This window comes from Saimiri boliviensis, chromosome 11 (genome assembly GCF_048565385.1).
Source record: "Saimiri boliviensis isolate mSaiBol1 chromosome 11, mSaiBol1.pri, whole genome shotgun sequence".
Classification (NCBI taxonomy): domain Eukaryota; kingdom Metazoa; phylum Chordata; class Mammalia; order Primates; family Cebidae; genus Saimiri; species Saimiri boliviensis.
In genome coordinates this window covers 37,839,916-37,862,563 of record NC_133459.1, presented here as the reverse complement: position 1 = coordinate 37,862,563, position 22,648 = coordinate 37,839,916, and the positions used below count along the sequence as shown (strand labels likewise).

General features: G+C 47.5%; 1 protein-coding gene and 1 non-coding gene across 2 annotated transcripts in view; one reads left to right on the top strand and one right to left on the bottom strand.

The window, feature by feature from the left end:
- LOC101042315 (microtubule actin crosslinking factor 1) overlaps positions 1–13,712 on the bottom strand; it is a 393,287-nt gene extending 379,575 nt beyond the window's left edge. The window contains exon 1 of the mRNA XM_074380572.1: positions 13,563–13,712. Within this exon, the coding sequence (XP_074236673.1) occupies positions 13,563–13,656 (94 nt within the window). The 5' untranslated portion in view covers positions 13,657–13,712. The remainder of the gene's footprint in view (positions 1–13,562) is intronic.
- Positions 528–631, top strand: LOC120366130 (U6 spliceosomal RNA). The gene has a single exon (XR_005580880.1). It is a non-coding gene; the product is annotated as a U6 spliceosomal RNA (small nuclear RNA).
- Positions 13,713–22,648: the final 8,936 nt, after the last annotated feature.

Here is a 22,648-nt window from a genome sequence, read left to right as displayed (position 1 = left end):
TAAACTACCCCGGGGAGAGTATTAAAGCTAACTGTTAAGATTAATGCAGAAAACTAAGCCTAGAGTTCATTCTCAAACCAATGAAACCTCCACTATCCATGCCAGATAATGAGATGGGAATTAAAGACCAAAAGTGAGAAAAGTCTCTCTCTCTGTCAAGAATCAAGATGTCCTGTCCAAAAGTCAAATTATCTCAACAAAAACTTAAGAATTAATTTTTGTAGCCGGGCGCGGTGGCTCAAGCCTGTAATCCCAGCACTTTGGGAGGCCGAGGCGGGTGGATCACGAGGTCGAGAGATCGAGACCATCCTGGTCAACATGGTGAAACCCCGTCTCTACTAAAAATACAAAACATTAGCTGGGCATGGTGGCGCGTGCCTGTAATCCCAGCTACTCAGGAGGATGAGGCAGGAGAATTGCCTGAACCCGGGAGGCGGAGGTTGCGGTGAGCCGAGATCACGCCATTGCACTCCAGCCTGGGTAACAAGAGCGAAACTCCATCTCAAAAAAAAAAAGAATTAATTTTTGTGCTCGCTTTGGCAGCACATATACTAAAATTGGAACGATACAGAGATTAGCATGGCCCCTGCACAAGGATGACACGCAAATTGGCGAAGTGTTCCATTTTTTTAATTTTTATATCTTTTTTTATAAATAAAGAAAAAAAATTATTATTTTTTATAATAAAAAAAGAATTGGCCGGGTGCAGTGGCTCAAGCCTGTAATCCCAGCACTTTGGGAGGCCGAGGCGGGTGGATCACAAGGTCAAGAGATCGAGACCATCCTGGTCAACATGGTGAAACCCCGTCTCTACTAAAAATACAAAAAATTAGCTGGGCATGGTGGCGCATGCCTGTAATCCCAGCTACTCAGGAGGCTGAAGCAGGAGAATTGCCTGAACCCAGGAGGCGGAGGTTGTGGTGAGCCGAGATCGCGCCATTATCCAGCCTGGATAACAAGAGTGAAACTCCGTCTCAAAAAAAAAGAATTGGCCGGGCGCGGTGGCTCAAGCCTGTAATCCCAGCACTTTGGGAGGCCTAGGCGGGTGGATCACGAGATCAAGAGATCGATACCATCTTGGTCAACATGGTGAAACCCCGTCTCTACTAAAAATACAAAAAATTAGTTGGGCATGGTGGCGCGTGCCTGTAATCCCAGCTACTCAGGAGGCTGAGGCAGGAGAATTGCCTGAACCCAGGAGGTGGAGGTTGCGGTGAGCCGAGATTGCGCCATTGCACTCCAGCGTGGGTAACAAGAGCGAAACTCCGTCTCACAAAAAAAAAAAAAAAAAAAAAGAATTAATTTCTGCATAGCACTTTGCTGACTGATAGGCAAGAATGCAAAAGTTATATATATATCCTTCTTCCCAGAGGAGTAGACAATTTCGCTACAGGCCAAATCACAAGCCAGCCAGAGAAATACAAACAATTGATAATCAAATTGATGCTACATTTTTAGACAAACTACAAGGACCCCTTATTCTTCTGTCAAAACTATGCTGGAAAATTCTGATCCTGGATCAATCTACCTGTCTGGCTTGGAATCGATTACACCTAGGTTGTTGAGTGATTCTAGGGCTACAGGGAAAGCGCACACGCTCTCACACACACACACACACACGCTCCTTCTCTCCTTCCTCCTGACTCTCAGCAAATAACTTCACCTCCTACTTAATAGAGAGAATAAGAGCATCAGGAGAAATTACCTCAATTTCCTACACCTCTAACCAACCAACTAAAAGATATACCTTTTGACTCTAGATCCCAGGCTCCATCAATTTTTCTTTACCTTCTTTGAATTTTATTATATCTTCCTTCTCTATTGGCTCTTTCCAGACGGCACTCAAAATAAACATGCTCAGGTGTCTCCTATGTTACAATAAACAAAACTCTCCCCACCCTGCATCTATCTTCCTTCTCTCTCTTCCTTCAAAGTCCAAGTTCCAAAAGTCACTGGCTCCTCTTCTGCACTTTCCACTCACCTCCCACAACTCCACTGAAAATGTTCCAGTAGCAGTGATCTTTATACTGGACATCTATAGTCTTTGTCTTATTTGACCTCTGCATGATCTGCACTGTGTAATACACTCCTTCTTGAAACTCACTTCGCTCCTGTTCCTCCTACCTTTCTGGCCACTCTCTTTCTGTGGACAATTTCCTTCAGATCTCTTTCTCTAATTCTGACGCCACTCTCCCGTTGGGAGTTTCCCACAGTTTTTGTCTCAATATACATACACTCCTAAAGCCAGCTTCTCCCCTCCTATGGCTGTGGTTTGATAAGCTGATGACTCTCTTACCCTCTCACCTATCACCCTCCTAAGTTCCATGTTCATTACAACCAACTACCTCCTGGACATCTCTCCCCAGCATCCCTCAGAAGACTCGACCACAATGTCACCTAAATTAAACTCAGTATCTTCTCCTGTACCATCACTGCCACCGCTTCACTGAAAATAACTTTATTCCTCTTATATTCTCTATTTTAGTTCATGACACGACTCACCCACACAAATACCCAAGCCAGAAACCTGCAAGTCATCCTAGGTTCTTCCCTCTCCCCCTCATACACCACATTCAATTAGTCATCAAAACACATGGATGTTACCCCTTCATATTTCTTGATTTGCCTGCTTTGTTACATTACTACTTTCACAACCTTAGTTTCACTCCCTGCCCAAATTCCTGTGACTACCTCCCAATTTGTCCGCCACTAGTCTTTCCTCCCCGCCCCCACATTTCTTGGCACTGCTGCCAGAGGAAAAGTACTCCCTAAAATGTAAATTTAATCATAGTCTTCCTTGCCTGCATTTCTTCAATGGCTCCCAAAAGCCTTTAGGATAAAAGTCCAAGCTCTATACAATATGACACACAAAGCCAGTCAACCACAGAGCAAGACTTTTTCACAAAAAAAAAAAAAAAAAAAAAAAAGTCCCAACACTAAAAGAGCATAAAACTTCATTACGGCAACGCAGTAATCCCAGCTATTTGGAAGGCTGAAACAGGAGAATCACAAGGCCAGGTGTTTGAGGCTACAGTGAGCTATGATCACGCCATTGCACTCTAGCCTGGATGACATAGGGAAGACTAATATTAGAGTAATCAGAGAAAGCCACATGAAGCACACAGGTTTCATGTTTGGCTTTAATAAACAAGAGATAAACTGAGCACAGTGGCTCACACTTGCAATCCCAGCACTTTGAAAGGATGAGGCAGGAGGATCACTTTAACCCAGGAATTGGAGACCATCCTGGGCAATACAGTGAGATTTCATTTCCGCAAAAAAATGTATTTCAAATTAGCCAGGCATGGTGGCATACACCTGTAGTCCCAACAACTCAGGAGGCTGAGGTGAAAGGATCACTTGAGCCCAGGAAGTCGAGGCTGCAGTGAACCATGATCACATCATTGCATTCCAGCCTGGGCAACAGGGCAACCCTGTCTCAAAAGAAATAAATTGAGAAATAAGAAATAAGATTTGAATGCTGGGCACAGTGGCTCACCTCTGTAATCCTAGCACTTTGGGAGGCCAAGGTGGGCAGATCATGAGGTCAGGAGTTTGATACCAGTCTGACCAATATGACGAAACTGCATCTCTACTAAAAATACAAAACTTAGCCAGGCGTGGTGGCACGTGCCTGTAATCCCAGCTACTTGGGAGGCTGAGACAGGAGAACCACTTGAACCAGGAGGTGGAAGTTGTAGTAAGCTGAGATCAAGCCACTGCACTCCAACTTCAGCAACAGAGGAAGACTCCATCTCAAAAATAAATAAATAAATAAATAAATAAATAAATAAATTAGCTGGGCGTGGTGGCACATGCCTGTAATTCCAGCTACTCAGGAGGCCGAGGCAGTAGAACTGCTTGAACCCAGGAGGTAGAGGTTGCAGTGAGTTGAGATCATCCCACTGCACTCCAGCCTGGATGACAGAGCAAGACTCATCTCAAAAAGAAAAAAAAAAAAGGCTGGGCAAGGTGGCTCAGGCCTGTAATCCTAGCACTTTCGGAGGCTGAGGCGGGTGGATCACGAGGTCAAGAGATCAAGACCATCCTGGTCAACATGGTGAAACCCTGTCTCTACTAAAAATACAAAAATTAGCTGGGCATGGTGGTGTGCACCTATAGTTCCAGCTACTCGGGAGGCTGAGGCAAGAGAATTGCTTGAACCAAGGAGGCGGACATTGTGGTGAGCCGAGATCAAGCCATTGCACTCCAGCCTGGGTAACAAGAGTGAAACTCCGTCTCAAAAAAAAAAAAAAGATTTGAATGATCAGGAAGGGAGAGGGCATTCCAGGAAAAGAGAATGTAAACAAAAGCACGGGACCCAGGGGGAAGGGTTGCTAAGACTATTCCAAACGGAGAAAAGAGCTGTGTTGGCAGTAACAGTTGGTACAGTTGAGTATGAGGAGGAAGTCATATTATGAAAGGCCCTGAGGCCGGGTGGCTCACACCTGTAGTCCCAGCAGCTCAGGAGGCTGAGGTGAAAGGATCACTTAAACTCAGGAAGTCGAGGTTGCAGTGAGCCATGATCACACCACTGCACTCCAGCCTGGGCAACAGGGCAACCCTGTGTCAAAAAAAAAAGATAAATAAGAAATATGATTTAGCCGGGCGCGGTGGCTCAAGCCTGTAATCCCAGCACTTTGGGAGGCCGAGGTGGGTGGATCACGAGGTCGAGAGATCGAGACCATCCTGGTCAACATGGTGAAACCCCGTCTCTACTAAAAATACAAAAAACTAGCTGGGCGTGGTGGCGCGTGCCTGTAATCCCAGCTACTTAGGAGGCTGAGGCAGAATTGCCTGAGCCCAGGAGGCGGAGGTTGCGGTGAGCCGAGATCGCACCATTGCGCTCCAGCCTGGGTAACAAGAGCGAAACTCCGTCTCACAAAAAAAAAAAAAAAAAAGTGCCGGGCGCAGCGGCTCAAGCCTGTAATCCCAGCACTTTGGGAGGCCAAGGTGGGTGGATCACGAGGTCAAGAGATCGAGACCATCCTGGTCAACATGGTGAAACCCCGTCTCTACCAAAAATACAAAACATTAGCTGGGCATGGTGGCACGTGCCTGTAATCCCAGCTACTCAGGAGGCTGAGGCAGGAGAATTGCCTGAACCCAGGAGGCGGAGGTTGTGGTGAGCTAAGATCGCGCCATTGCACTCCAGCCTGGGTAACAAGAGCGAAACTCCATCTCAAAATAAATAAATAAATTAATTAATTAATTAATTAATAGAATAATCAGGAAGGGAGAGGACATTCCAAAAAAAGAGAATGTAAACAAAGACACAGGACCCAGGGGGAAGGGTTTCTAAGACCAGCCAAAATGGAGAAGGGAGCTGTGTTAGGAAGTAAGTTGGTACAATTGAGCATAAGGAATAAGTGAAATCATGAAAGGCCCTGAGGCTGAGTTCGATGGCTCACACCTGTAATCCCAGCACTTTGGGAGGCCAAGGTGGGCCGATCACCTGAGGTCAGAAGTTTGAGACCAGCCTGACCAACATGAAGAAATCCCGTCTCTACTAAAAATACAAAATTAGCTAGTTGTGGTGGTGCACACCTGTAATCCCAGCAAATTGGGAGGCTGAGGCAGGAAATCGCTTGAACCCGGGAGGCAGAAGTTGTGGTGAGCCAAGACAGCACCATTGCACTCCAGCCTGGGCAACAAGAGCGAAACTCTATCTCAAACAGACAAACAAACAAACAAACAAACAAAGGTCCTGAAAGCTAGAGACAAAGAATCAGAGATTCATTCTAATTTACTTCAGGAGCTTAGAGGCTCCAGAAGAAAAAAAAAATTCATTAGATGTAACAAACTGGTTACTTTCAGAAAATACACACCTGAAATCCCAGCATTTTAGGAGGCCAAGGCAAGAGGATGGCTTAAAGCCAAGAGTTGAAGACTAGTCTGGACAATGCAAGACCCTATCTCTATTAAAATATAAAATAATTAGCTGGGCATGGTGGCATGCACCTTTAATCTTAACTACTCAGGAGGCTGAGATGGGAGGATCACTTGAGCCCAAAAGTTTAAGGTTACAGTGAGCTACAATGTTACCAACTGCACTCTAGCATGGGTAACCCCATCACAAAAAAACTGAAATAAACATTCTTAGATACCATAAGGCATTTACCAGGCCAGAAAATTAGTAAATGCCACCAGTAGAAGCCAAACAAAAGAGGCTTCAACTCCAATCAAAACCATGAGAGTAAAAGCAGTAGCTTTAGCATTCCATACAACCTAGTCACAACATGGCTCAATATATAATTATTAGAAGCTGAAAGGAGTAACCTTGCTTAGAAAAAAGAGGAAAGACTGGGTGTTTTCAAGAACATTGAGAAAACACAACAGACTCCTTACAATCTATAATTGATCATTTGTGACTTTTGATCTTGGGATGCTTCTGTTCTCAGATGTGTACTCTGAAGTATTCTTTTCACTATGATCGCTTAACCCTGGAACTGGCACTGAAAAAATACTAGGATAATAGGATTCAGCTGGTGCATTTCCCTGGTTTGTATTACATTACTTGCCATCAGGCCCAAGACAAGGCAGTAGCTCCCATAAGCACTGTTAGCACATGGACACATTTTATTATTTCAACAGCATGAATGTGGCCAAAACTTGTGATTTCCCAGCAGACGGACTTGACTCACTTTCTGAATTAACAGTGTTCATGTCCAGAAGTAGCAATTACTCTTTTGTTCTGGCTAAAAGCTATCCACTCCAACTCTAGGAGTTTGTTCTAAAAAGGAACTTAAAAACTGAGTGTAAGGCAGGGCGCAATGGCTCACGCCTGTAATCCAAGCACTTTGGAGGCCGAGGTGGGTGGATCACCTGAGGTCAGGAGTTCAAGACCAGCCTGACCAACATGGTGAAACCCGATCTTTAAAAAAAAGAAAGAAAAACTGAGTGTAGCCAGGCACTGTGGCTCAAGCCTGTAATCTCAGCACTTTGGGAGGCCAAGAAGGGATGATCACTTGAGGCCAGAAGTTTGAGACCAGCCTGGGCAACACAGTGAGACCTTGTCTCTTCAAAATATTTTAAAATTACCCAGGCATGGTAGCATGTGCCTGCAGTCCCAGCTACCTGGGAGGCAGAAAGATCCCTTCAGCCTGGGAGGTGGAGGCTGCAGTGAACCCTGTTATCACCACACTGCACTCTAGCAGGGGCAACAAAGCAAGACCCTGTCTCAAAAAAAAAAAAAAAAAGAAAGAAGAAAGAGAACAATATTCATTTAAAAAGATAAACTGAGTCTACATATAACCAAGAGGTTGCTTCAGTGTCACTTAGGTAAACAATTCCAAATCCTCAGCCCATATTTTCCAATCACTGTTAACAAAATTTCATCATTTTGTACTACATTATTTTTGTATGAAAATTTCAAAGTGACTGATATACCATAAAACTTCTCCCATAATAAGGGGAAAAGAAATTCTCCACAGTTCAGAGATATGAAAACGTATGTCACTTAAAGTGTGTGACTATACTTCAGAAACTAAAACCAACTACAATAATGATACTAACAATTAAAGCATTTTCACAATTATCTCACTTAACCCAAGTCATCTGCTGTGATTTAAAAACTTTCTTCTGTGATACAATGTAAAACTTCACCCAAAAATCTGGAGCCTGGCTCTTAGACAGTAATTTTAAATCTTTATGCCTAAATTTACTTATCTATGTAATACTATCCTTCAGGATATTATAAAGCTTCAATAAGATATACATCAATGTTTTTCTAAATATTAAAGAATCCTTCAGCCGGGCGCGGTGGCTCAAGCCTGTAATCCCAGCACTTTGGGAGGCCGAGGCGGGTGGATCACAAGGTCAAGAGATAGAGACCAGCTGGGCGCGGTGGCTCAAGCCTGTAATCCCAGCACTTTGGGAGGCCGAGGCAGGTGGATCACGAGGTCGAGAGATCGAGACCATCCTGGTCAACATAGTGAAACCCCGTCTCTACTAAAAATACAAAAAACTAGCTGGGCGTGGTGGCGCGTGCCTGTAATCCCAGCTACTTACGAGGCTGAGGCAGGAGAATTGCCTGAACCCAGGAGGCGGAGGTTGCGGTGAGCCGAGATCGCGCCATTGCACTCCAGCCTGGGTAACAAGAGTGAAACTCCGTCTCAAAAAAAAAAAAAAATTAAATTAAATAAATTAAAAAAATAAAAAAAAAAGAGATCGAGACCATCCTGGTCAACATGGTGAAACCCCGTCTCTACTAAAAATACAAAAAATTAGCTGGGCATGGTGGTGTGTGCCTGTAATCCCAGCTACTCAGGAGGCTGAGGCAGGAGAATTGCCTGAACCCAGGAGGTGGAGGTTGTGGTGAGCCGAGATCCACTGCACTCCAGCCTGGGTAACAAGAGCGAAACTCCTCCTCAAAAAAAAAAAAAAAAAAAAAAAAAAAAAAAAAAAAAGAATCCTTCAAATAGCCCGGACATGGAGGCTCACACCTGTAATCCCAGCATTTTGGGAGGCCGAGCAGGCGGATCACAATGTCAGGAGTTTGAGATCAGCCTGGCCAACATGGAAACCCCATCTCTACTAAAAAAAATAAAAACCAAATTCAGCCAAGCATGGTGGTGTGCACCCATAATCCTAGCTACTCAGGAGGCTGAGGCAGGAGAATTGCTTGAACCCAGAAGGTAGAGGTTGCAGTGAGCCAAGATCGTGCAACTGCACTCCAGCCTGGGCGAAAAGAGCAAGACTCCATCTCAAAAAATAATATAAAATAAAACAAACATTAAAGGACTAATACATGCCCAGAGCTCATTTATATTCTCATGAATTCCAAGAAGGTAGTATTATCATCCCTATTTTAACCGATGAGAAACCCAAAAGATCAGAGAAACCTTCTCCAAGGTCACACAGTAGAAGCTAACTGGCAAAAACTAGGACTGGAAGCCGGGCGCGGTGGCTCAAGCCTGTAATCCCAGCACTTTGGGAGGCCGAGGCGGGTGGATCACGAGGTCAAGAGATGGAGACCATCCTGGTCAACATAGTGAAACCCCGTCTCTACTAAAGATACAAAAAATTAGCTGGGCATGGTGGCGCGTGCCTGTAATCCCAGCTACTCAGGAGGCTGAGGCAGGAGAATTGCTTGAACCCAGGAGGCGGAGGTTGCGGTGAGCCGAGATCGTGCCATTGCACTCCAGCCTGGGTAACAAGAGCGAAACTCGTCTCAAAAAAAACAAAAAACAAACAAACAAAAAAAACTAGGACTGAAGCCCAAAACTGAAGAAATCCAAAGCATAGGCTTTCTACTATATCAATTAAGTAATACGCACTCTTCACTCCTAACCCTTTGTGCTGTAAGTTTTGTAAGTTATTTTCTGCACTAGAATAAATGAAAATTGGTCCTAACTAGCTTCATATAACCCACAACACCTAGTGAGAATTCTGAATTTTGTAAGTACCAGATAGATGTTACGAACGTTGAAATGTGAATGTTCTTTTATTCCTAGTCCAGTCCAGCAACTAAAGACTATTTACTCCTTAAAGCTTTGTGGAAACCAAAGTTTAATTTCATCTGAAGCAATCACTGTCAACTGAATGTGCTGGTTTTTAACTCTCCTCTTTAAAACCTAAAACAATGCTCATATGTGACCTGCTTCTTCAGTAGAGTTGGTCTCTATCCCAGGAGAGGAATAAAATCCTGGTTCTCCTACCTCGGTGACTATTCCTTAATTTCCTCTGGTGTTCATAAGGACCTCAATCCACAGAGAAAACTTTGTGACTGGCCAGTACCATCTGGAAGAAATATTCCTTGAACTGATTCACGTCTCTTTTGTTTCCTTATTTACAAAGTAACCATCTGATTAGTAACTCAACTTCATAAGCACTTCCATACTAGAAGAGGGTGCCACGGAGACCAATATTCTAATCACTGGATCGGTGTTCTCTTATTACGAATTAATAAAACTGGCATACTAATTGTTGCTTATTTATTTATTTATTTTAAGACTGAGTTTCCCTCTTCTCACCCAGGCTGGAGTGCAATGGTGCCATCATGGCTCACTGCAACCCCGGCTTCCTGAGTTCAAGTTATTCTCCTGTCTCAGCCTCCTGAGTAACTGGAATTACAAGCATGTGCCACCACACCCAGCCAATTTTTGTATTTTTAGTAGAGATGGGGTTTCACCATGTTGGCCAGGCTGGTCTCAGGTGATGTGTCCACCTCAGCCTCCCAAAGTGCTGGGATTACAGGCGTGAGCCACTGCACCCAGCTGTTGTTGCGCTTTTAAAATCTACGATGACTCCGTCACTGTCCATGGACTAAAGCCAAAAAAGAAATCTTTACAAGCTAGACCCTAGATTATTTCCAATATCATGTGTTTCCACCAAAACTTTAGTGGCACCCAACTACTCTCATTCCTTAAAACCCTTCCACATTCACTATCACACCTGCATACCTTTGCATATGCTACATAAACTTTCTGTCTTCTCCCCACTCCACCCTCTCTTCTATCTAGCTAAATCCTATTCATCCTTAAAAGCCCTCTCAAGTGTCACCTCCTTTGTCAAACCTCACAGGTAAACCCAAACAGGGTTCACCCTTCCTCTTGCTTCCACAGTATGTCTGTTCTAGCACCTATCACAGCATCATAACTACTTGTTCACATGTTTCTTTCCCTTACTAGATGTGAATAACCAAGGGCAGGAACCACATCTCATTCAGAATTCTGGCATCGCCGGCATCTAACATAGTGTCATTTCCAAGAGAGATTTTAATGACTGTCAGAGAATTGGGTGAATGAAGGATACACCCTGGTTCTCTTGGTTGCTGCCCACTCTGAAATGTTAGAATCCAGTTATTATCTAATGCCTCCTGTTTACTAGCCAGCTATCTGAAAGAACCTTTGGGACATTTAGGAAATAAGGGAGAGCATTTATTTCCATGCTGAATCATCTAATCCTGCCAAGACCACGCTCACTGCCACCACACAGAAAAAAAAATGGTTGCCAAGCACAGTTCTGGAAAACCCATACTTGACTACCATTCCTAATACAGCTGCACTACACACAGCTCTGCTTCCCTCACACTGCAAATGAATTACTGCCCTTCTCACCTTTGCCCTAGGGGCAGCTTCTGCAGCTGAAAATTTTAGCTCTCCTTCTGCATATAAAAATCCTGCTTCAGGCCTGCCCGGTGGCTCACGCCTATAAACCCAGCACTTTCAGAGCTTGAAACCAGCCTGACCAACATGGTGAAACTCTGTATCTACAAAAAATACAAAATCTAGCCAGGTGTGGTGGTGTACACCTATGATCCCAGCTCAGGAGGCTGAGGCAGGAGAATCGCTTGAACCCGGGAGGCAGAGGTTAGAGTGAGCCAAGATCGAGCCACTGCACTCCAGCCTGGGCAACAGAGTGCTTGTCTGTAGAATGAGATGACTACAAATTAATAGCAGCAGAAAGAGATCCAAGTAATGTGGTGACCAGCCAATAAGGATCTACAACACCCCACCCATCATCAATATCTATTTTCCCATCTCTTTCCAAAACCAGTACTTGGCATGATCCTCACAAACTACTTCCCCTGGTTACTCTATAGGTTCCGGCTCACTCCTCTACTTAGACAAAACTATTCTCCTATTAAGGTAGTAAGGTGGTTTCTAAGTCTGGAAAATGCAGGAATTCCATACAGCTAAGTAACAAAGGCCCGGATGCTAAGCCACTCTAACTTCCCAGTGGGAATGGTGCAGTGGTGGAGGGGGTGGGGGCGTGGGGGAGGGAAGAGGGATTGTTCTGCACCAATCTCAAGAGCAGACTGCAAGACCACCTTTTACAACTCAAGTTAATTTACTTTGGGCAACCATTTTTGACTCACTCCTCCCCTCAAGAAAGAGACCTGTATCTGGGAAGGATTAAGTTCCTATACACCTGATCAAAGTCCTTCAGAGGAAAGCCAAACTGAGACAGTTAAAAAAACAAAAACAAAAACTGAACAACAAATTAAAAAACCTGAACAAAAAGTCTCTCCTGGAACAAACCCTACTGCCCGCCTTCTTTCCCAGCTTCATTTGCTAGGAGTCCAACTTCCTTTCTGCTGGAGGTCACCAGCACTACCATCCAGTGAGGTACTGAGATTTCTTCACCTATTTTGGACCTTAATTCTGCTGGTTTGAAGCTGTCACAGCCCAAGACGGTCCCCATGTTTCTCCTCCCTCTGAAGAGAGCAGTGCTGCCCAAAAGCCTGCAAAGGAAACTTAATGGAACCATTCACTGGGCAGCATTTTTTCAATGAAGTTCAGCAGCACAATCTAACCTCTTTGTGCTCTGAAATGAACCACATTTCTTAAAAGAAAGACCACAGGGGGTTGACAGAAAACTTGCTGCAGGCAGGAAAAGCTGGACAGTTTACAGGAACTGATGCAGAGGGAACAAGTAGAAACCCTAGTAGGTTCTTTTTCGCATTTCATGTCTATTTTTCTTCCTGCTGCATTCCCAAGCAGAGTTCTAATGCCACAAGGAAAAAAAAAAAAAAAAAAAAAAAAGGGAGGGGGGCGTTTCACAGCTTCTTCATTAGTTTCCCTTCACTGGGTAGGTGTCGTAAACAAGCATGCTGGACTCAGTCACAGGGGCTGAAGTTTCCTCTCCTTCAGATGTAAAGAAACGAAGGGCCTAGCCACAAGGGCCCAAGCTAAATAAAATGGGGAAAAGTGCTGCCTGTGTCGTTTCTGGGAAAATCTCCCTGTCTGTGGAAAGCATAACTGCCACCCAAAGCAAAGTCCCAGAACCGGATGTTAGAGACCGAGACGAGGGCCTCCCAAGGCCACGCATCCCTGGCTTCCACTCAGGGGCACCTACAGCAGTTGGGGAAATGCAGTCCACGGGCCCTCGTCTGTCAAAACTTTCTCCCAGACACCCAAGGTGCAGATTAGCCATTAACTTGCAGAAGTGTCTCGCAAGAGAGCCTTCAGGGCTGAAATCCGAGCTCCAAGGCAAATCTTCATGTTGGAGGAAAAAAAGAAAAAGACCCCAGCCTCCAGCGGGCCCAGACCCCCGGGGAGATGGGGGTCGGGAAGGCCTCGCCACCAAAAACTGCACACTCACCCACGCCGCTGCCCACCCCACCCCGAAAACACCAAGGTGCTTCCCAACCTCGGCTTCCACGCGCCTCATCCCAGACTCCGGGAGACAAAAGGGGGCGAGGGAGGGACTCTCCGCGGGCACGCAGAGGTCCGAGCCCCTCCGGGAGGACGCCCGCACCCAGAGCCGAACGGGTGGCTTCTCCCGCGCCCAACTCCTCCTCCTCGCCAGCAACTCCCCACGGCGGCCGGTGTCCGGGCCGGCGCCCGGCCTCGCCTCCTTCCAGCCGGGGCCGGATAATAGGGCAAATCACGTAACTGGCGCTCGCAGCGCGCCGACCGCCCGCGGGGCGGGTTCCGAAGGCTTAGCTCAACTCTGTCAATAAACTGGCCCCGAGAAGCAGCAGCTCAGGGCCGAGCCCCGCGCGGTGGGCGCGACCCCGCCCGGCCGCCCCACCTGCCGCGGGCCGAGCCGACCGGCTCCGAAGGCCACGCCGCGCCGGCCCGCGGGCCTCAGCGCGGCCAGTCCCCCGGCCCTACCTTTGTAGCGCTCCAGGACATCCTCGTACGCCTGCACGAACTCCTTCTCCTGGCTGCGGTTGGCCGGCTGCTGACCCGGCACGTAGCCGGCCATGGCCGCCCGCGCCGCGCTCTCCTCGAGCCCCGGGGGCTGCCGGTTCCAGGCCCGCGCGCTGAGGCGGCGACGGCGGCGGCGGCCCCAGCCTCGGCCCTTTGTGCGTCTCGGAGGCGGCGACGGCGCCCTCGCGCTCCACCGTCCGCTGTCCGCCCGCCTCGCCCGGCCCGGCAGTCGCGCTCCGCTCCTCAGCCCGCTCGCACCCGGTCCGCTCGCGCTCCGCCGGTCCCGGCTGGCGTTTCCGCCTCCCCACCCCTCCGCTCCGCTCCTCCCTCAGCCCGCCCCGGCGCGGCCGCGGCGGCGGGCGGCGGCTCCTCCTGTCAGGAGCGCCAGGCCCGGCCCGCTCCCCGCCCCCTCTCCCCGCCGCCTCCGGGGCCCGGCGAGTCCTCGGCCCCGGGCTGCGGCCGGCTGGGCCCCGGCTGCCCACACGGGTCCCCCAGGGGCCGCCAACCCCCGCCCTGCGGGGACTGCGGCCCGAGCCGAGGAGCGCGACAGGCCGGCCCACGAGGGAGTCCGCGGGGTGGGAGGCTCCGCGCGTCAGGACGAAAGGCTGGGCCGGCCGAGCGGCTGGGAGACCCGGGCCGGCTTCCCAGAGCGGCCGGGAGCCCGCGTCAGCGCCGACCTGCGCCGGGAGCGGGACAAAGGAGGGAGCCCCCTGGCTGGAGGGAAACCGAGCGGGGCCTGTGCGGCTGCCGGAGAGAGACCTGGAGAAACCGACGCGGAGGCGGAGGGCGACAGATCCCGGGGCCGGACGCGGGCGGAACGAGGGCAAGGGCGAGATCCAGACGGGGCTGCCGTGTGGGGCCGGAGGACGCGGAGCCCACAAAGAATCCCGGGAACAAAGGGTTTTCCAGAAACACAAGAAGCTGAACGAGAAGTGGCCGGGCAGATCCAGCACTATGAAGTAAACCAGGCCAAGGAGCCGGAGCCTGAGCAATGACAACCCAGGGAGGCCCGAAAACGGGATTCTGGCTGCACCACGGGGCGAATAAGAGGAGAGACGGGTGCGGGGGGACCCTCCGGGGTTATTACACTTCGACAGCCGTCTGAACAGAGAGAGCTCAAAGGGGAGAAACGTGGGAGCCAGAGACGGAACCAGGACTCCTCGGAAACAAAGGATGGCCTCTGGAGCACAGCTGGTCAGGGAAGAAAAGGGGAAGCCAATTCTTCTTTGTCATCAGGGGGGAAAAAAAGGAGTAAAGAAAGCAAACTGGAAAATATGGGTAGGGATTTACTGGGGGCCATTTTAAGGACAGAGCTCCCAACATCGTCTGATCCAACATTCAGTCGTGTATCATTCAATCCCCATATTCATGGAGTGCACTGGTGCCACGAGCAGTGAATGAAAAACTCTGGTCAATGTAGGGGACACGTTTTGCCCACCACCCCCCATTCAGCCATTATCCTCGCCTGTTAACTTGATTTTTCAGGAGGTCTGGAGAGGTGGTTGTGGGTAAGAAGTTACATTGGCTGATCTCACAATAAGGGCACATTAGCAAGTAAAAAAAAGAATTCATGCAACACTGAGCAGCCAAAATTGGGACTTGGGCTTCCATTCCAGTTCCTATTCTCAAGAATTTGAAGGCGAGACTTCTTAACCCCAGGCTAGGGAAGGTGTCTTTGTACCTTGTGAGCAGTGCCAAATATTTTGGTCAATGCTCAGCACATTCGTAACAAGAAAAAAAAATTATGCTTCTCGAAAATAGGTGCACACTGCTAGTTTGCACATCACACCCTGATCAGAAATCAGGTGAGCAAGTCATTAATCATATCTTTTCCCATCAAGTTTTGCTGGCCTACCCAAGTCGTAGGCATGGAGATCATGCAGGGAAGGGCCCGAAGGAGGACAGGGAGGATCCTTAGACAAATGCTCATCTCCTTCCAGTTTAATCCTCTGTGCAAAACAAAAAACAAAAACAAAAACAACTAGTTCTCACTTTGGTGTCAGCTACTAATGAGCTCAGTTTACAAAAAGAAGGGGAATAAGTCTGAAGTATATTTATTTTTCAGTAAAAGGCTCTTGGTGGGAAATGCAGGATGAGTTGCTGATTGATGGTACAAGCACATTTTTCGTAAACAGCAGAAAATATAGAAATGCTAACTCTGAGGATCTTGATGTGTCAGTGCTGAGTCATCTACATTTCCCATATTATTTTATACCAGCAGGGCTAAGAGGGCCCAGACAAAAATCTCGCATACAAACGCCTCCACACAAACATCTCGCCCCCACACAGACATCTGCCTCCTCAGGTCCATTACAGGACATGGAAAAGTCCCTTCATTCCCTCCTGGGGCTACTACACACGCCACTTTGTGAGCAGGTTCCTCAAGATGAGTGGCTGATGCTTGCCAAAGGTGAAGAAAGAACAGGGGCAAAAAGGGGAAGAGTCTGCTGTGAGAATCAGAGAAGACCTGGGGGGGTTGCGGGGAGAAGGCAAGGGTTGAGATTCCTATTATGAAACACAGAAATCAAAGAAAAACCCTGCTTTGGGTTGTGGCTAAAGGGGTTCTCTGAGACTCAAATTGCTCTCTTGACCAAATTTGCATTTAAATGCTCCCAGGAGATTTTGAAATAATGCATTCTTCTAATGAATGGAAAGTGGGGAAGTCCACATGTTTGGCTGATGTTCCTGTTTTATACAGAGAAAATTTTACAAGGCTAGAGGAACAAAGCGGCTGCCGGGGGGGATGGGAAGAAGGAAGTTTATGAAGGGGAGGTTTTTCGCTTCTTTCAAGCAACAGTCTAAATTTATAGCCAGACCACACAGTCGCAAGAGCTCTGAGCCTTTTTCCTTTTGGTCTTTGATTTTCTTTTGCTCCTGATGGGTGAGACTGTGGCTGCATTTCTAAGAAGGCTGCAATGGGGGAAGCAGAATGTACTTGGAAGGGCATCTAGTGGAGGAGAAGGGTAATACAAGGAAATTAAAGCCCTTTATCTTTGGTGTCCTCCTAACTCAAGCCTCATCAAATGCCCCCCTCCCTAAAGCCCTGCCAATTTCTATTTCTTTCAGCTCCTCAAATGTGTTATCTCGCCTCAGGGCCATCCCACTGCTTTCTTCCCAGCCTATAACCCTTCATCACTCTCCTCCTTTGGCCTGGCTCACTCCTACCCAGGCTTCTGCTGAAACTCCCCAGGGGGAAGCCTTCCTTGACCCCCCTCCTCCAGTTAATAGGTCCTCCTCTACCCTTTGGTAACACTCATCACACTTGAAGTTACGGTACAACGTATTTTAGCCAAACTAAATCGTAAGCCCCGTGAGGGCTGGGACTGTTTGTCATCTTACTCACCACAGGATCCTTAGCACCTAGCAAATGATGTGGCACATACAAGGTACTCATTAACTATTCTTTAATGCTATGCATGGTGGCTCTTCTTCACCTTTGACCTTTGGTTCATTCACCTATAATCTCAACACTTTGGGAGGCCAAGGCAGGAGGATCGCTTGGGCCCAGGAGTTCAAGACCAGCCTGGGCAACATGGCAAAATTTAGTCTCTAAAAATATACACCTGCATACATACATACATACATACATACACACACACACACATTTGTATATTTGTTTAAATTTTTTTTTTTTAGACAGAGTCTTGCTGTGTCGCCCAGGCTGGAAAGCAATAGTGTGATCCTGGCTCACTGCAACCTCCCTCTCCCGGGTTCAAGCGATTCTCCCTGCCTAAGCCTCTTGAGTAGCTGGGATTACAGGTGCCTGCCACCACACCTGGTTAATTTTTGTATTTTTAGTAGAGATGGGGTTTCACCATGTTGGCTAGGCTGGTCTTGAACTTCTGACCTCAGGTAATCTGCCCACCTCAGCCTCCCAAAGTGCTGGGATTACAGGCATGAACCACTGCACCTGGCCTAAGTTTTTGATTAAATGCATGAATGAGTGAACCAGATGATCCTAAAATATTAGCTGGCTGTGACTACTGACTAGCTGGAAGGCTAGAGTAGAGTATTTAAGGAGAGAGAATGTTTGTCTCACAGCCTCCCTTATCTAAGGCTGGCATTACAAGTCTTCCATATTTAGATATCTATCTTCCTTTTTCAGGCTGATCTCCTGTGACACCCTCCTGTGTACCTTCTTTCCCTATAATCAAACTCTGAGCCTTTGCCTAGAATGTCCCATCTCCCAACTCCACCTACTGAAATCTACCTTGAAAGTTCACCCCAAATGGCATGAATTTGTTTTTCTATTTATTTAGAGACAGCGCCTCACTCTATCACCCAGGCTGGAGTGCAGTGGTGCAATCTTGGCTCGCTGACACCTCTGCTTCTAAGGCTCAAGCAATCCTCCTGTCTCAGCACACCCACCAGCCACATCGGCAGTTGAGACTACAAGCACATGCCACCATGACCAGCTAATTTTTGTACTCTTTGTAGAGACAGGATTTCCCCATGTTGTCCAAGCTGGTCTCGAACTCTTGGACTCAAGTAGTCTGCCTGCTTCAGCCTCCCAAAGTGCTGGGATTACAGCTGTGAGCCTCTGCGCCAGGCTTTTTATAAATTTTTTTTTTTGAGACAGGATCTCACTATGTTGGTCTTTTTAAAAATTATTTTATTTTTATTTTTATTTTTTAAAGACAGGGTTTCACCATGTTGGTCAGGCTGGTCTTGAACTCCCGAACTCAGGTGATCATCCCACCTTGGCCTCCAAAGTGCTTGTTGGATTACAAGCGTGAGTCACCGTGCCCAGCCACTATGTTGGTCTTGAACTTCAGGTACGTGTACTGTGGATGTCTGTGTCACTGCCTCCTTAATCTCTTACTTCATACGTTCTTGAGGGCAAAGACATCTATTTCATCTTTATCACTAGGCCTAACAGAATACATTGCACATAGTAGATGTTCAATAAATATTTGCTGAAGGAATGGATGCCTCACTGAACTCATATGGGGGTTGGGGAAGGGAGCCAGATCTGTGATTCAAGACAATTGAGAATCCAATTCAGTGTCCACTCAGTGATCAAGGGCTGAGGACATTTCATGTGTAGGGAGGAAAGAGAGAAGTACAAAATTATTTCTCTTTCTGCTTGTGCTCCTTCCTCGACCTAGAAAGTTTATTCCCAGCTCGTCTTCACTTTGGTTCATGCTGCATTATTTTATGTGTTAATTGATGCTTTATAAAGAAATTCTTAGGCCGGGTGTGGTGGCTCACACCTGTAATCCCAGCACCTTGGGAAGCCGAAGCAGGCCAATCATCTGAGGTCCGAAGTTCAAAACCAGCCTGGCCTTATGGTTAAACGCTGTCTCTACCAAAAATACAAAAAATTAGCCAGAGGCGGTGGTGGGTCCCTGTAATCCCAGCTACTTGGGAAGCTGAGGCAGGAGAATCGCTTGAACCCAGGAGGCGGAAGTTGCCGTGAGCCAAAATCGCGCCATTGCTTTCCAGCCTGGGCAGCAAGAGCAAAACTCCATCTCGAAAAAAAAAGAAAAGAAAAGAAAAAGAAATTCTTCGATAGTAGTGTTTGCACACACACATGTGCACATATTCTCTCCATTCCTCCTTGCAAGGGTAGCTGTCTGCTGTGCCTTTTATATTCCCCAATAGTAGCTGATGCCAGGCACTGAAGGGGCAGCCCCAAGTGTTACACTTTGGCTAGCTCTTGGAAGAAAATTACCTAGTTCTAGTCCCAGAAGCGCAGCTACACCAGCCTCTTGGGCACAGGCTTTAGCCAATCCCAGCCAAAATTCCCTTTTTGCCCAGCTCCTAGAAACACTTTATAAGCTTTGCCTCAAGTTCCCAAATCTGCTCTGGGGTAAGAAGCCTTTGCCTGCTCTCATGCTGCCCTCTTCTGTTCAGAAAATGCAACATCTCAGTTTAAGAGGCCTGGAGGGTGCCAGCCACCCAGGAAGACAGGATCCCTGCCACCAGCAGCCCATCACCATAGCAACCATCAAAATGGTTACTCAGCCATCTGGGTTACCATAGTAACTGGCCAAGCCGCTCCACCTCAGCCTCTCCCGTGGCTTGTCAGAGCCAATTCCAAAGAATCTCCACTGCTTACTGGGGGTAATGAACAGAGGCTGGACCCCTGACAGGCAGCTATCCCAAAGGGGCGTGGAAGGCCTCACCGCACAGGGTTCCCGAGGCACAGTGGAGATAATGGGTGTTAAGGCACTCTGTGAACCTTGAAGCGCTACACAGATGTTAGCTATTATTAAACTACTGTTCCTTGTAATGGGAGAGGGAGCGGGTTGCCCTAGGCAGAGCTAGCACCATTCCAAGCTTGGCCCCTTACTGGCTGGGAGACCTTGAGCAAGTTACCAAACTCTCTGGGTTTCTGCTTCCTCTGCTGTAGCGCATCTGCCTCCTAAAGTTGTTTTGAGGATTAGGTCAAATACAGCATGTAAGATGTTGAGCCCCAAGGCTGGCATTCAGAACCTAACAATAATTATAAAAGGTATTGGCCCCTCTGCTGTCTCCCAGCTTCTTTGTCAGTAAAACTGTTTTATCTTCACTCTTGTAGGAATCAGGCTAATGTGAGCCCTGCTCAACCATACCCAATCTCCCTTCCTGCTCTGAGGCAGGACAGGGTCTTACCCTGTGTGGGTTCTCTGAGGGACTACAGGTTGTCTATACTGTCTGGGGAATTGGGAGGTTCCCCAAACTGGGAGGTGTGGCTTTTTTTACCTATGAAACTTCCCTTCACTTGAAGCCATAGCTCCCCATCAAACACCACCTCAGGGTAGAAACCTCTGAAGGGCACAGTGGTCCATGCCTGTAATCCCAACACTTTGAGAAGCCAAGGTGGGTAGACCATGAGGTCAGGAGATCGAGACCATCCTGGCCAACATGATGAAACCCTGTCTCTAGTAAAATACAAAAAATTAGCTGGGCGTGGTGGTGTGCACCTGTAGTCCCAGCTACCTGGGAGGCTGAGGCAGGGGAATTGCTTGAACCCAGGAGCCAAGATCGTGCCACTGCATTCCAGCCAGGTGACAGAACAAGACTCTGTCTCAGAAAAAAAAGAATCCCTCATGAAGACTCTGGGCAGTGGGTCAGGTGGCAGTGGTTCCAGTCGTCAGACATGGACTCTGAAGCAGGTAAACTAATATATTTACTACTAAAGGAAAGGTAGTATGCTATAATGATTAAAAAGTGAGGGGGGTAAAGGAGCTTGAAGTTGCAGTGAGCTATAATTGTGCCACTGCACTGCAGCCTGGGCAACAAAGCAAGACTCTGTCTCAAAAACAAAAAGTGGAGAAGGTAAAAGTACGTAATTACCAGAACTTTCTTATATATAACTGGGGAGGGAGATGTGGGGTTGCTATATATGGTTTTTTGTTTTTGTTTTTGTTTTTGTTTTGTTTTTTTTGTCTGCAGTTCCTGGTTCATAACTCCTGTAGCCCTTGTCATAGTTTTCTGCTATAATGTTGAGGCACTGTAAGCCTCAAAAGCAAAGCAAGTCTTAGAAAACAGAATCTTTCTGACCTTCTGCCCTCCTTTTACCTGTTTCTTTTTTCTCCCAAAGTAGGACTCAATCTTCCCTGCATTTTTTTTTTCCCAAGACAGGGTCTCTCTGTGTCACCCAGGCTGGATGATGGTGATCACAACTGCAGTGGTGCAAACATGGCTCACTGCAGCCTCGATCTCCCTGGCTCAAATCATCCTCCCACCTCAGCCTCCTGAATGGCTGGACCACAGGTATATGCCACTATACCTGGATTATTTCTTTTATTTTCTGCAGGGACAAGGTCTCACTATGTTGCCCAGCCTGGTCTTGAAATCCCAGATTCAAGTGATCCTCCTGCCTTGGCCTCCCAAAGTGTTGGGATTATAGGCATAAGCTACTGTAGCCAGCCTTTCTTTTCTTTTCTTTTTTCTTTTTTCTTTTTTTTTTTGAGACAGTGTCTCACTCTGCTGCCTAGGCTGGAGTGTAGTGGTGCAATCATAGCTCACTGCAGCCATGACCTCCTGGGCTCAAGGGATCCTCCCATCTCAGCCTCCTAACTATAGCTGGGACTATAGGCATGCACCATGACACCTGACTACATTTTTTTTTTTTTGTAGAGATGATGGTCTCACTATGTTGCCCAGGCTAGTCTTGAACTTCGGATGTCAGGGGATCCTCCTTCCTCGGCCTCCCAAAGTGGTGGGATTATACATGTGGGCCACCACTCTCAGTCTTCCCCCACATTTCTGATTGTAGTCATGAGACCCTTTTTCAGGAGTCTTGCCCCATACCCTGAGGGAAGGAATGCTGCAAAGAAAATCTAAGAAGAATCTCAACAGCGAGGCTTTGCTGGGTTTCCACCTGTGTTAGACCATACACTTTTTGCCCAGTCACATTTCTACATGGTTGTCAATCATGCCTACCCAAGGAAGTCTCCATGAAAGGCCTAAGAGGACTGGGTTCAGGGAGCTTCCAGGATAACTGAACATGTGAAGATTCCTGAAGAGTGGCATACGAGGAACGGCATGGAAGCTCCACATTCCTTCTTCCATACCTTACCCCTCACCCTCTGCATCTCTTTACGTGTATCCTTTGGGTGTTTTGTGGGTTTTGTTTTGTTTGTTTTTAGATCCATTATCACTGTGTCACTGGACTACAGGACAGTCTTGGCTCACTGCAGCGTCAACCTCCCAGGCTCAAGCAATCCTCCCACCTCAGCGTCCTGAGTAGCTGTTACTACAGGTGCACATCACCACGCCTGGCTAATTTCATTTTATTTTTTGTGGAGACAGAGTCTCGCTATATTGCCCAGGTTGGTCTCAAACTCCTGGTTTTTCAAGTGATCCTCCCACCTTGGCCTCTCAAAATGCTGGGATTACAAGTATGAGCCAACGCACCCAGCCAGGACCCTATTTACAGCCAGTCAGGCAGAAGCACAGGTAAAACAACCTGTGACTGGCATTGCAAATGGAGCTGGGGGGGGGGCGGGCGCAGTGGCTAATGCCTGTAATCCCAACACTTTGGGAGGCCAAGGCAGGTGGATCATCTGAGATCAGGAGTTCGAGACCAGCTTGGCCAACATGGCAACATCCATCTC